The sequence below is a fragment of the Penicillium manginii genome, assembly GCF_028828005.1.
Source record: "Penicillium manginii strain IBT 31320 chromosome Unknown utg000002l:1.0-5564898.0:1.0-5567710.0, whole genome shotgun sequence".
Lineage (NCBI taxonomy): Eukaryota > Fungi > Ascomycota > Eurotiomycetes > Eurotiales > Aspergillaceae > Penicillium > Penicillium manginii.
The window spans coordinates 4,126,382-4,139,956 of NW_026643103.1; the positions used below are offsets into that span (position 1 = coordinate 4,126,382).

Consider the following 13,575-nt stretch of genomic DNA (forward strand, 5'->3'; position numbering starts at 1 on the left):
CAAGAAAATCGTGAGTTGTAAATCAAAGTAGCTTTGAAAGCTTGGCTTGGCCTGGCCCCTGAGTGAGTTAAATAGCTTGGTTTGGGAGCACTTTTCTATTAAAATATTCAATATTCCAAACAAAACGCGTTCTCTCTTGCTACTGCTTCAGTACAAAGTCTTATTTTTTACATAAATCTTGCTATTCTTGCGGCTTCTATCATGACCTCCTCAACCGAAGGCCTTGAGCTAGCTCAAATTTCTTTCTACGCCGTTGCATCCCTTCCTTGTATCTACTGCATCTTCAAACACAGAATAGCAGGGGTTTTGGGCTGGCTCTACGTATTCGTCATGTGTGGTCTGCGCTTGGTAGGGAATGGGATAGCATATCATGCCCTTTCCACAACAGGGCAGTCCAACAGAGCAGCTTCCATTATCAGTGGCATCGGTCTTTCGCCACTCTTGCTAGCTGCAATTGGTATTCTTCGCGAGTCGTAAGTCTTGATTTGTCTCTTCTGCCGATTCAGACTTGATTTTAACCCTTGCAGAAACCACTCGATCCAGTCGCAACTGCCGGTCTTTCTAGGTGGATTCGGTATGCTGATTCCTCATCTCGTCGTTGCTGGCGGTATTGGGCTTGCAGCGGCGAGTGGAGAAGACACAACTTTGCTTGAGGTCGGTCTGATCATTTTTGCGACCGGTTGGATCATGGTCGTTGGACTGGTGGTACTTTCTGTGAAATCAAACGCTCACCGTAGCCGGCTTGAGGGGGAAATCAAGGTATGTGATGTATTATAAAGGTCAAGTCTCCAAAGATTGCCGCTAATAAAATTAGCTTCTTCACGCCGTCATGATTGCCTTGCCCCTCATTGGTGTCCGCCTTATTTACGCCATCGCAATAGTATTCAAGTTCAAGAATGCTGCTGGCGGAAGTCTTGCCTTGCAGGTCATTTTTGGTACTTTACCAGAGTTTTTGGTCATGATTACTTACTTGTCTGCTGGGATTGTTACTCATACCTTGGCTCGCAGTCGTTACCAAAACAAGCCAGGTCCTACTTATCCCTCAAACTACACTTCCGTCACGGTATAGAGCCGTGTCATCCCAAGTCTATACTAATAACTGTTTTTGGTCCATTAAGTCTATGCGCTAGAAAGTCATGGTTGTGTTTATGTCAATTCAGCGCGTTTATGACTTAGCTTCTAATTTTTCGTATTCCCTCTTCTTAATTTTCTCCTCAAGTTCTTTCCAAGGATTGGATGCCCAGCCATCCATGGGTGTAGGCAGTTCTCGACGTAAAGCATACTATATCCGGACTCGGACTTTTTTAGTGAATATTCGAATTGCGATCCACCCGAAACTCACATTGCTCCACAAAGAAGCGTTTAGAATATAAAATTGACCTACTAGTATAAACTAACAGCCAAGGCCCATCTTTAGCGTGAGTCAACTGCAGTCAGTCTGAGTTTGTGTGAGTCGGGGGCCTAAAGGGTCAGATCATTGACAGGCTGACCAATCAACATCGCTCGATCTGCAGCGTCAACCCACATTCCTCAAGGCATCCGCGATCCTTTCGTGTCAGCGTCACATCTGCTTGAGCCCCCCCTTTTTAGGGGAGTTTGGTATACATACCCAGGCTTGCTCCAAGGGCAATCCTGCGTACTGTGTATTAACTTCATGACTTCAATTGCCATGTTAAACTCGTGGCCGCCGTGCTCGGCGGCAGACCAGGACGTCTTCGGCCCCACCGTTGCTTCTTCATGCCAACATGGCTTCGATTTTACTCTTCTATTCGAAGAAACCATCTTGACCTTGCTGCCGATTTTTCTTGTCTGGCTAGCGGCATCATTTCGACTCTGGGCCCTTCGGCATGCCCCGGAGAAAGTCAATCGATCGTGGCTCTATGCTGCAAAGGAGGTGTGATAGCCATTTTGTCAACTTGAAGATCCTAGGATACCCTGACTAAATACTAGCGTATAGATTGCCTTATCGTTGAATATAGCTCTCCAACTGATTATGCTGACTCTGTGGTGTCGAGATTCTACTCCGACTACACGTGCGACCGTACCAACTGCTATCGTGGCCTTGGCTACCTACAGTTTCTTTCTCTACTTATCGCATCTCGAACATATTCGTTCGCTGCGCCCTTCATCGATCCTCATTCTCTTCTTCAGCTTCACAATTATTTTTGATCTTGCACGCCTCCGTACTTTGCATTTCATTCCACAGAACCAACCAGTGACATTCTTGTTCGCTACAAGTTTGATCGGCAAGATTGTTATTCTGGTACTCGAATCGACGGAAAAACGGCATTTACTCAAAAAAGGATTCGAAGGAAGCGCAATTGAGACGACTGCCAGTATAATCAATCGTTGTCTCTTGTGGTGGATCAATGATCTGCTTTGGAAAGGATCGAAAACAACCTTGACGGTTGAAAGCCTGCCTGTCCTCGCCGATGACATTAGGGAATCCTCCGATCCCCAAGACTTAGAAGAGAGGTGGGAAAAAGGTAATTCAAAACACATTGTTCGTCTTTATTGAAATACTTCTAATCACTCTCAACAGCGAACAAATACCGGTCAAACGCGTTGCTATGGACCTTCGCTTCTCATTTCAGATGGGATTTTATAGCGGGCGTGATTCCTCGTCTCGCTTTTACTGGATTTTGCTTCGCACAGCCATTCCTGGTCGAGCGAGTTCTTGATTTCATGGGCGAGCCAGAACATGTCAATTCTGACAATTATGCTCGCGGTCTCGTTGTTGCGTATGGCATTGTCTATGTTGGCCTTGCGGTATGTGAATGCATTCAAAATCCCCAAAAAGACTTAGCAAACCTGACATCTTTATCTTCAGATATCATTTGCAACTTACCACCATAAAATCGACCGGATGGTTACCAAGATGCGAGGGAGTTTAGTCTCCATGATCTTTAGCAAGACACTACGACTCAGCAGCTCCGCAGTGTCAGATGCGTCGGCCATCACGTTGATGAGTACTGACATTGAGCGCATAGCCACTGGTTTGAGAGATATGCATGAGATCTACTCGAATTTCATAGAAGTTGCGATTGCACTGTGGCTGTTGGCCCGATTGCTCAAAATTGCCACGGTCGCTTCCACGTTGGTCGTAATAGGTAAGATGACCCTAGTGAAAGGATATAGATCTACGCTAAAACATTTGTGAAGTATGCCTGGCTGCCGGTATTCCACTTGCCATCGCCTCGGGAAATGCCCAGGGCATATGGTTAGAGGCCATCGAGGAGCGAGTTGCAGTCACGTCAAGGGTTCTTGGTGTGATGAAGAGTATCAAAATGACAGGTTTGACAGACGTTCTGGCAAACAACCTTCGTGATCTGCGATCCCAGGAGATTAAAACCTCTTATGCTTTCAGGCTGTACAACGTTTTGATTATAACTTTTTGTATGTCTGTTTCCTCTTTTGGATACCAATCAACTAACGTGAAATTTAGCTTTCGCCTCCAGCGCCCTGTCCCCAGTCGTTGGATTCGCTGTTTTTGCTCTCTTAGCTCGTAACGAAGAGGGTGTTTCACTTACAAATGGTCTTGCATTCTCTGCTCTCACCCTTTTCTCCTTGCTCGATGGGCCCATGATTTCACTCGTGGACGGTTCAGAGGACCTCATGGCAGTTGTGAACTGTTTCCAGCGAATCCAAAAGCATCTCATGGAGACTGAAAGAGTTGACTGTCGCATTTCTCATAAGCCTCAGGCCCCTCAACTGATCGACGTTGGTAACACGGATGATGAAAGCAGCCAACACTCGTCTTCTGCGATCATTCGCGACCTGTCTGCCTCCTGGTCGGTTGATGATGAGCCAATCCTTAAGGACTTGAATTTCGAAGTCCCCACTGAGGGAATAACGATGATCGTTGGACCTGTTGGGTGCGGCAAGTCCACTCTTTTAAAGGTCCTGCTTGGTGAAATCCCAGAATTGACCGGGTCGGTCTCGACCACATTCAAGCATGCGGCCTACTGTAGTCAGTCGCCATGGATCACATTTGGCACGATTCAGCAAAATATTGTGGGTGCATCTCCGTTCGATCAAAGATGGTATGATCGTATTGTTCGGGTCTGTTCTTTGCAAGTAGACCTTCAGCAGCTTCCATTCGGCGATCAAACCAAGGTCGGCGTTCGTGGATCGCGACTTAGTGGCGGGCAGCAGATGCGTGTGGTAAGCAAACTAGCCTGCACGAGTCATGAGGATCCTAACTAAAACTGGGGGTAGGCACTAGCGCGAGCCCTCTACTCGAGACAGCCTGTTCTCATCCTTGACGATGTCCTAACCGGACTCGATCGAGAAACGGAAAAGTTTATCCTGGAAGCGGTCTTCGCGTCACAAGGGTTGATGAAGGAGTTCGGACAGACAGTCATACTGGCAACCAACTCAGGTTCGAAAACACGCCGCTTTTCTACTATTTCATGCGAATTTTGGCTAATTTTTCAATAGCACATCATCTTCCTTACAGCAACTACATTGTTGCCTTGAACGAGGATGGAACCATTGTCGAGAAAGGCTTTTACGATGAATTGGTAGCTGCAAAGGGCTATATTAGCTCCCTTAACAGCACGGCAAGCCGTGTTAACACCGAAAGGGCACCGGATGTTGTTTTAGATGATGAGACGTTACAGGAGCTCAACCTCCCAGAAGATGACAATGCCGATGACACGAGCAGACAGACCGGAGACTGGTCAGTCTACATGTACTACTTTCAGCACATTGGCTGGTCCCTTTTGGCGTTATTTGTCGGACTGTGCGCCTTCTTCGTTCTTTGCATGATAGCCCCACGTGAGTCAATCCGAAACTTAGGTTGACCGATCGCTAATTGCGAGTTCTAGAAATATGGCTGCAGTGGTGGACTAGTGCCAATGAGACGAATCCGAATGAAAACGTCGGCTACTGGCTTGGTGGCTATAGTGTCCTCGGAAGCTCGATTTTGCTGGCGGCGTTTCTATCCACTTGGTTAGTTTGACGCCCGCTATCCCTGTTTAACGATCTAACAGCCTCCCAGGGTGCTCGGAATGGTCATTGAACCCAAAACTGCCCGCAGCTTTCACGAGGTTTTGCTGGGTACAACGATGAGGTATGATCTACGGCCACGGGTGTATAATAACTGCTAACAATATTTTAGAGCTACAACATCCTTTCTAACCTCTACCGATATAGGTGCCACGACAAATAGGTAAGCATTGGGTTGCCTAGGCTGCATATTGTTGCTAATGGAAATCCCGCACTAGATTCAGCCAAGACCTGGAATTGATTGACGAGGAGCTGCCCGAGACATTTGAGACTACAGTCAATGGAGTTCTCTTCTTTATCGTTGAAGGATTCCTCATATTTGTGGGGTCATCCTATGTGACGGCCGCAGTCATCCCCTTTTGTATTCTGGCCGTATACTACGTTGCGCGGTACTATGTGAGCACATCCCGCCAAGTTCGTGTATTGGAAATTGAGTCAAAAGGACCTCTCTTCTCCAAGTTCCTGGAGTCACTCAGTGGTCTAGCCAGCATTCGAGCCTACGGCTGGAAAGAGCACTACGCGTTGCAGAATCAAATTGCTCTTGACGCATCTCAGCGCCCATTTTACCTTCTTTACTGCATACAGAGATGGTTGAGCGTTGTTCTCGATCTCATCGTGGCCGGTATTGCAGTTGCCGTGATTGCCATTTCGATGTCTTTGAGAGGAAACCCATCCCTAAATATGATGGGGATTGCTTTGTTCAATATTGTGAACTTCAGTGGGACGTTGAAGATGCTTGTCAGGGCATATACAGGACTGGAAACATCCATTGGGGCGATTGCGAGAATTCGTTCATTCGTGCGAAATGCCAAAACAGAAGACCTGGATTCCGAAGTTGAGATCCCACCAAGCCTTTGGCCTCTTCGGGGCGATGTGGAAATCTCGAATTTGTCTGCCTCATATGAGTAAGTTATGAGCCTTCAGATGCTAGGGGAAAAGATTACTGACTTGAATACAGTACTTCATCCGAGCCAGTTCTTCAAGATGTCAATCTCAAAATTCACGCTGGCGAAAAGATCGCTTTATGCGGCAGATCGGGCAGGTTCGTCTTCTTCCCGGCTTTGAAAATTTCCGGTCGTTGCCATTTTGATGCTGACATTTCTTTCATTCATTCAGTGGGAAGTCTTCTCTTGTCTCAACTATCCTGAGACTCCTCGATCTCAAGAGTGGATCGATCCTCGTTGATGGAATCGACATTTCACGAGTCTCCAGGTCACACGTTCGCTCACGCCTGAATACAATCCCACAAGAGGCATTCTTCCTGCATGGTACCATTCGTCTAAATGCCAATCCCGAGGGTGGTGCAGATGATGATGCCATTATCGAAGCTCTCCAGAAAGTCAACCTCTGGTCTCATATTGAGTCAAAGGGAGGATTGGACGAGGATATGACAGAGGAGCTCCTTTCTCATGGACAGCAGCAGCTTTTTTGTCTTGCACGTTCGCTTTGCAAGTCTAGCAAAATCTTGATAATGGACGAGGCTACCAGCAGGTATGTGGAAGAGAATTAAAATTCAGAAAGGGGGCCACTGCTAACAAGCACTAGTGTGGATGCCGAGACAGACAAGCTCATGCAGCAGGTCATTCGTAGCCACTTCAAAAACCAAACAATCATCGCAATCGCCCACAAGCTTGATACTGTTCTCGACTTCGATAAAATCGCGTTCATGGATCATGGAAGGGTCATTGAGTTCGACTCACCGAAAGCCCTTTTGTTGAAAGAAGGATCGGCGTTCAAGAAATTGTTTGACAGCTTTCGCAAAGAATCGGAATGATAGAAGGGCAAAGCCGTTAACGGTATTTCCTACCTGAAATAGAGGGGTATCATAATTTCTTCAATTCATAAATTCTGGGTGAATCAAACTTGACATTACGTTCTCTTCGATTTCGTTTTCTAAATGTAGACATACCGACCTGGGGCCCAGGTGATGCTCAGTTTATGTTTAGAATATCAGATCACTTCAAAGGTTACCGCGAGGCCCTAGTATCCTGTCTCTCCTTCCTGTTCGGACAAAATGTTTTTGGGCTTCATAAAGCATGCTCCCGATACGGGTGTACATGTCGAGAGTGCCGAGAGGGATTTCAATCTGCTCGAATGACCATCTTTGATATGTCAAGGCGAGACCTTATACAGCATCACTGGGGAAGGAATTTATGATGGCGGTGATTGGATACAGTACAATGACTATGTCTTCGTGCACCTCGATCCGGATGTGCGAAAGAATCTCAAAACCAACAAATCGCCTCGACAAGTCTTTGTGAATGCTTTTCAAGTTACCATGGACTGTCTCAAGGCTGGAAAAGTTCCCACCGCAGACAATCTCGAGTGGTGCCGTGAAAAAATCGGGATGAGTGGCCATCATATACCAGGAACTACCTGGGTCGTGCTGGGCTACGGATGGGCTATCGGGCAGTTCTTCGGTACATGTTCGACGCTGCCAAGGAACAGGATGAGAAAGCAGGCAATGGAGAGTGTCAACTCAGATTGAAGGAGGAGTGGTCGGACCTACCCACTTGCAGAAACGACCATGAGTTTGAATTTGTTGCTTGGGTGTGTAGTTACGGTGGGACTGGTTTCATGTACTAGCAGTAGTTACCATTTTGGTATATCAAATATCTTATACCGCCTATCGAATCAACAATCAACCCTTGTTTACGATACCTGCGAGAGCTTTGGTTTTTTATGGTCTTACTGATGCAGCATGCGTTGCATACTCGCATTAACCATCGGCTTCGACACGATCATTCGAATCAGGCATTGCGAGAAGTGACCGGCCCCCACGAAAAACTTTGAACCTGAGGGTTCCGATGGCACTGAGGTGATTGATTCATAACAAAGAAGATCATTCGGAAGTACATTTGATATTATGCGGGTTCGATAAAAGAGGGCCTAGCACTGGGATCGTAATGTGTTTATACCTCGATCCGGAAGGGTTGAGACTAGAAGGTGGGTTTGTTTACCGGGGGGGGCCGGGTCAGTTATTCCTGGATAGTCAGGTCCATTGCAATATGCTATATAAATCACGTTTTACACGAAGTTTCCGGGGCTTCGTTGTAAGAAATTCCTAGAGGTTTTCGAGCTCGGGAAGACGAGCTGCAGTTGATGTCAAACACAGCGGAAGAGAAAAACCTGTGCAAAAGAAGTGGATGACCGGGTAAATATTCCTAGCATTTTGGCAAAAGTGAATCCGGCCCAGATCCATTTCACCGATGATTAGCCGTCCCGACAGCAATTTCAGAAAGTTTCCAGCACAGATCCCGTTGAAATAGGTGCAATCGGGCAGGGATCGGCCGCGTCTCCATAATCGAGTAGTAGTATCCCCATCCCGTGGCGAGCGAGTTCATTGCCGGGGGATATCCGACCGGGGAATTCCCAGTTTTGTGCCGTCTCCAGTCTTCGGACTAGCGATGCACTCCAGAAAACTCGGGGTCTGCAACAGTGGGGTAAGACCGTGGCATCGATGTGCGCTGGTGAAATTGGACGGACGCGCTCCGCTCCAGGGCCCGTATTGATCGGTCGCAATGTTTACACATTTGCCGACAATGCCGCAAAGAGTAGTTGTTGGATACTGCCTTGGGCTTTGACGCAAAAGCCGAGTTACATCGGCAAGAAATACACATTGCGGTAGACTGCAGAGGTACCGTTCAGACGTGCTGGGGACAGGAAGCCGATTGGCCGAGGCCGTGTCCATCCGATGCCGGGGTGGGTAGCGTGGGGGAATGCATGAGCACCGTCATCGCGGGGGAAAGACCTGTTGCATAGTAGCGCACGCCAGATTTCCATAGAGGAAGATTTACTCGGCCGACCGGGAGATGTAGTCGGCACGAAGTGAAGCATCGGACCACCGAGTAAGCCGCCGAGAATAGAGTATCCGCGGCGTGGGCCGCCATCGATCGGTGTGAAATCATCACTATGCAGGTCGGGGCATAGCTCGATTGCTATGCCTAGGGTGAACAGACAGAGTCTGAATCGCCTGGGCATGCATATATTGTACCAGGGACAGAGCCAAGGCTAGAATCGACACCAACATTAGTGAGCAACCCCTCAACAACACCATCTAGATCGAGGGCATCGGCATTCCTCAAGCCTGGATCCCCGCACTTATTGCCCCGGTCGCCCCGGTCCCCACGGTAGCCCAACGCTTGGCTCTGTCAGTGGCGCAGTGCATGTTTGCGTTGTACGAGACGGGAGGTCACATCGAACAGGAACGAAAACGAGATGAGATGTCATCAAAGAGAAACGTCTGTGTTGTGATTGTTTATATCCGGGCCGTATTAGTAGGATATGCCGATTCGGGTAGATTGGAATAAAGAATCAAGGATCGAAAGCGGGGAGAGCCGTGGTCATATCGAGCCCGCGCCACGGATGGAGGCCAAGCATAAGCCATGTGGGAACTACAAGGTAGTCACTTCTGGGCATCCAATCTTCTGTTGGGCTTGCAGTAGTCCGCCTGGCTAAGGAGGAATCGCATCGCCAGGGAGTTTCCAATTTAGGAAGGACAAGTGGGTATCAATAGGATGCTGGCCGAATGCTGAAGAGTTCTGAAGAGTTCTGGATACTCTTCGGGGTGGGTTTGGATGCTCAGAGAGTATGGAGTAACTGGAAGAAGACCCATGGGAGGAAGAAACTATGCAAGGCACTCTATTGTTGAAGTAGATCGATCGATGATTGAGCAGCACAGAGGCATCCCAGGTTGTGGAGCTATGCAGAAACACCACGAGCTGTCAGACGGAGAATTAACGGAGATGAGGCGTGGTGGGGAGAAGAGTGGAATGGAGTTGGGAAGTGAAATGGAGAAAGAGAAGGTAGCATTGCAGTGGAGAGAGCAGACCGGCTTCGTTTGTTGCCGTTGCCGGCGCCGCTCTACTTCTCTTCTCTTTCGCATAGTTCAGACTACTCCGTACACCATTGGGAATCTCATCCCATCCCATCCTGGAATGAATCAGATCCAACCATCTACTGATATGTACCTCAAGGAGAGAGATTCCTTCTCCCCTTTGAAAGGCACGCATCCCTCGCGTTCCAGCCACTTTCTCCTACGAAGGGAGTCCCTCGACAAGTACTACAAGCCAACCAACGAGGCTAGTGTGGTTCAATTAGTCCAACACTAGGCCATACACAGTTTGATGTCCTTTTTGGAATATTCCCCATCTGCTCGGTGAAATGCAGTTGAACCCAGTCAGCCAAGTTTACAGTGTCGATCCTTTCCCCAACTCCCCGCGTCGCTGTGGGCCGATGGAGCCGGACTGATCGCTGCCCCCTTCTTGTAAACATCCCTGTTGCCATTTAAATTCGTCCGGTTTCCCCTCGACCTTGGACAGCTCAGCACTTGGGTCTCAATTACTCAGTACACAAGTACTTCTTCGGTACTTGGTTCTCGGCACCCCGTCTCCTTCACACAGCAACTATGAAGCTCGGCTGGCTTGAAGCCGCCACTTTGGCGGCGGCCTCCGTCGCTAGCGCATCGGTGAGTACATTCATTACGCTGACTATACCCGTCGCGTTCATTGTTCAGAGGCTAATCGTTGTTGCGCGATCAGGACCTCGCATACTCTCCCCCATACTACCCGTCTCCATGGTCGACCGGCGATGGCGAGTGGGCCGAGGCTTACAGACGCGCCGTGGAATTCGTCTCCAATCTCACTCTTCCCGAGAAGGTTAACTTGACAACTGGTGCTGGGTATGTATTCCCAATGGCATGACTGCTGCAAATGACCCCTACCATACCGATCTTCCTAACGACATTCGCAGATGGGAGCAAGAAAAGTGTGTTGGTGAAACTGGTGGTATTCCTCGGTAAGTCGGAACAATTGAGCCACGAGCGTGAAGAATGAAATGATTGACTGGGTCTATAATAGACTTGGAATGTGGGGCATGTGCATGCAGGATTCTCCTCTGGGTATTCGCGACAGTATGTTTCTCTACCCAATTGAATTGTGAGTACAAGATGCTGATCTACAAACAGGTGACTACAACTCAGGTTTCGCCGCGGGTGTCAATGTCGCCGCTACCTGGGACAAGAGACTTGCCTACCAGCGCGGCCTCGCTATGGGTGAGGAGCACCGTGATAAGGGTGTGGACGTTCAACTGGGCCCTGTCGCTGGGCCGCTGGGCAGAAGTCCCGACGGTGGTCGTGTCTGGGAGGGTTTCTCTCCTGATCCCGTTCTGACTGGTGTGATGATGGCCCAGACCATCAAGGGTATTCAAGATGCTGGTGTCATTGCTTGCGCCAAGCACTTTATCGGTAACGAGCAGGAGCATTTCCGCCAGGCCGGTGAGGCTCAGGGATACGGGTACAACATTTCCGAGAGCGTCAGCTCCAACATCGACGACAAGACTATGCACGAGCTGTACCTCTGGCCCTTTGTCGACTCCGTCCGTGCGGGTGTTGGCTCTGTCATGTGCTCCTACAACCAGATCAACAACAGCTACGGATGCTCCAACAGCTATACCCTCAACAAGCTGCTCAAGGGAGAGCTTGGTTTCCAGGGTTTCGTCATGAGCGATTGGGGTGCGCACCACAGTGGTGTCGGTGATGCCTTGGCTGGTCTCGATATGTCCATGCCCGGCGATGTGATCCTTGGAAGCCCCTACTCCTTCTGGGGAACCAACCTGACCATCTCTGCCCTGAACGGCACCATTCCCGAATGGCGACTCGATGACATGGCTGTCCGTATCATGGCTGCCTACTACAAGGTCGGTCGTGACCGTGTCCGCGTTCCTCCCAACTTCAGCTCTTGGACCCGTGACGAATATGGCTACGAGCATTTCATGGTTAGCGAGAACCAGATCAAACTAAATGAGCGCGTCAATGTCCAACGTGACCACGCCAGTGGAATTCGCAAGCTCGGAGCGGACAGCACTGTGCTTCTGAAGAACAAGGGTGCTCTTCCCTTGACTCACAATGAACGCTTCGTCGCAATTCTGGGCGAGGACGCTGGTTCCAACCCTGCCGGTACCAATGGCTGTGCTGACCGTGGCTGCGACGATGGAACTCTGGCCATGGGCTGGGGAAGTGGCACTGCTAACTTCCCTTACCTCATTACTCCCGAGCAGGCTATTCAGAACGAGTACCTCAACTACGGAAACGGCCAGACTAATGTGTTTGCCGTCACTAACAACTCGAACACGGAGCAGATTGCTGCGATGGCTTCCCAGGCCACTGTATCCCTGGTATTCGTCAACGCCGACTCTGGCGAGGGTTTCATCAACGTCGATGGCAACGAGGGTGACCGCAAGAACCTGACTCTTTGGAAGAATGGCGAGCAGCTCATCAAGACTGCTGCCGAAAACTGCAACAACACCATTGTCATCATGCACACCCCAAGCGCCGTCCTCGTCGGCGATTGGTACGACAACGAGAACATTACTGCTATTCTCTGGGCTGGTCTCCCCGGTCAGGAGAGTGGTCGCAGTCTGGCTGATATTCTCTATGGTCGCATCAACCCTGGCGCGAAGACTCCCTTCACCTGGGGCAAGACTCGCGATGCCTACGGCGCTCCTCTGCTCACCAAGCCCAACAACGGCCAGGGCGCTCCCCAGCAAGACTTCTCCGAGGGCGTCTTCATCGATTACCGCCAATTCGACAAGGCTAATGAGGAGCCCATCTTCGAGTTCGGCTTCGGTCTCAGCTATACCAAGTTCGAGTTCTCCGATGTGCACGTCACACCCCTGAAGGCCGACAAGTACACCAAGACCACCGGCCGAACCAAGCCCGCCCCCGTCCTGGGTAAGATTGGCGAGGCTGCCGACTACCTCTTTCCCAGCGGCATCAAGCGCGTCACCCAGTACCTTTACCCTTACCTCAACTCTACCAACCTGAAGGAGTCCTCCGGTGACCCCTACTACGGTGAGAAGGCCGAGAAGTACATTCCCGCTCACGCAAGAGATGGCTCCGCTCAGGAGCTTCTCCCCGCAAGTGGTCCCTCGGGTGGCAACGCAGGGCTGTTCGAAGATCTCTTCCAGGTCACTGCTACCATCACCAACACTGGCTCCGTCATTGGTGACGAGGTTGCCCAGCTCTACCTCTCCCTCGGCGGCGAGGATGATCCGGTCAAGGTCCTCCGTGCCTTCGAACGTATTACCATCGCCCCAGGCCAGAACGCCCAGTGGACTACCACACTCACCCGCCGTGATCTCTCCAACTGGGACGTTGCCTCGCAGAACTGGGTCATCAGCGATGCCCCCAAGAAGGTGTATGTCGGTAACTCATCGCGCCACCTGCCTGTCTCGGTTGAATTGCCATCGACTCAGTAAATGATTATATGTTTTACGGGTTGCGGATTTCGGAATTGTCGTTATGGACAGTCCCTTTTCTTGAACATGAATTGTTAGTAGAACGGTTTTTTTTGCAAATAGTTTTAATTGGCGATCATTCGCCTTATGAAATTTCTTAATGAAATCTTTCTGAGGAATTCGTTGTTTTCTTTTTCATACCCTACCTAGTAGGGCGCTGAACGGGGGCCTAGCTGTACGAAATTACTAGGGTAACATTTAGGGTAACTGAAATTTCATTCTCGCTGAAATAGTTGCTCGCTGAAAAACACTGTCCCGTACTCATCAAAT

At 49.5% G+C, this 13,575-nt stretch overlaps 3 protein-coding genes across 3 annotated transcripts; all 3 read left to right on the forward strand.

Moving 5' to 3' along the window:
• Positions 1 to 201: 201 nt before the first annotated feature.
• N7533_002826 (uncharacterized protein) lies at positions 202 to 1,069 on the forward strand (the record flags this gene model as incomplete). Its single annotated transcript, XM_057099476.1, has 3 exons — positions 202 to 473; positions 528 to 759; positions 815 to 1,069. The coding sequence occupies 3 exons, from the start codon at positions 202 to 204 to the stop codon at positions 1,067 to 1,069; spliced, it is 759 nt and encodes a 252-aa protein (XP_056964612.1).
• A 585-nt stretch (positions 1,070 to 1,654) lies between these two features.
• On the forward strand, positions 1,655 to 6,784 carry N7533_002827 (P-loop containing nucleoside triphosphate hydrolase protein; the record flags this gene model as incomplete). Its single annotated transcript, XM_057099477.1, has 15 exons — positions 1,655 to 1,894; positions 1,958 to 2,486; positions 2,543 to 2,769; positions 2,831 to 3,110; positions 3,163 to 3,396; positions 3,446 to 4,164; positions 4,219 to 4,381; positions 4,441 to 4,779; positions 4,830 to 4,953; positions 5,003 to 5,074; positions 5,123 to 5,173; positions 5,229 to 5,915; positions 5,969 to 6,052; positions 6,127 to 6,501; positions 6,556 to 6,784. 15 exons carry the CDS (start codon positions 1,655 to 1,657, stop codon positions 6,782 to 6,784), a joined length of 4,353 nt encoding a protein of 1,450 aa, XP_056964613.1.
• Positions 6,785 to 10,417: 3,633 nt separating this feature from the next.
• Positions 10,418 to 13,266, forward strand: N7533_002828 (beta-glucosidase; the record flags this gene model as incomplete). The annotated part of the gene is made up of 5 exons (XM_057099478.1): positions 10,418 to 10,477; positions 10,551 to 10,690; positions 10,762 to 10,806; positions 10,869 to 10,921; positions 10,976 to 13,266. 5 exons carry the CDS (start codon positions 10,418 to 10,420, stop codon positions 13,264 to 13,266), a joined length of 2,589 nt encoding a protein of 862 aa, XP_056964614.1.
• Between the last annotated feature and the right edge of the window lie 309 nt (positions 13,267 to 13,575).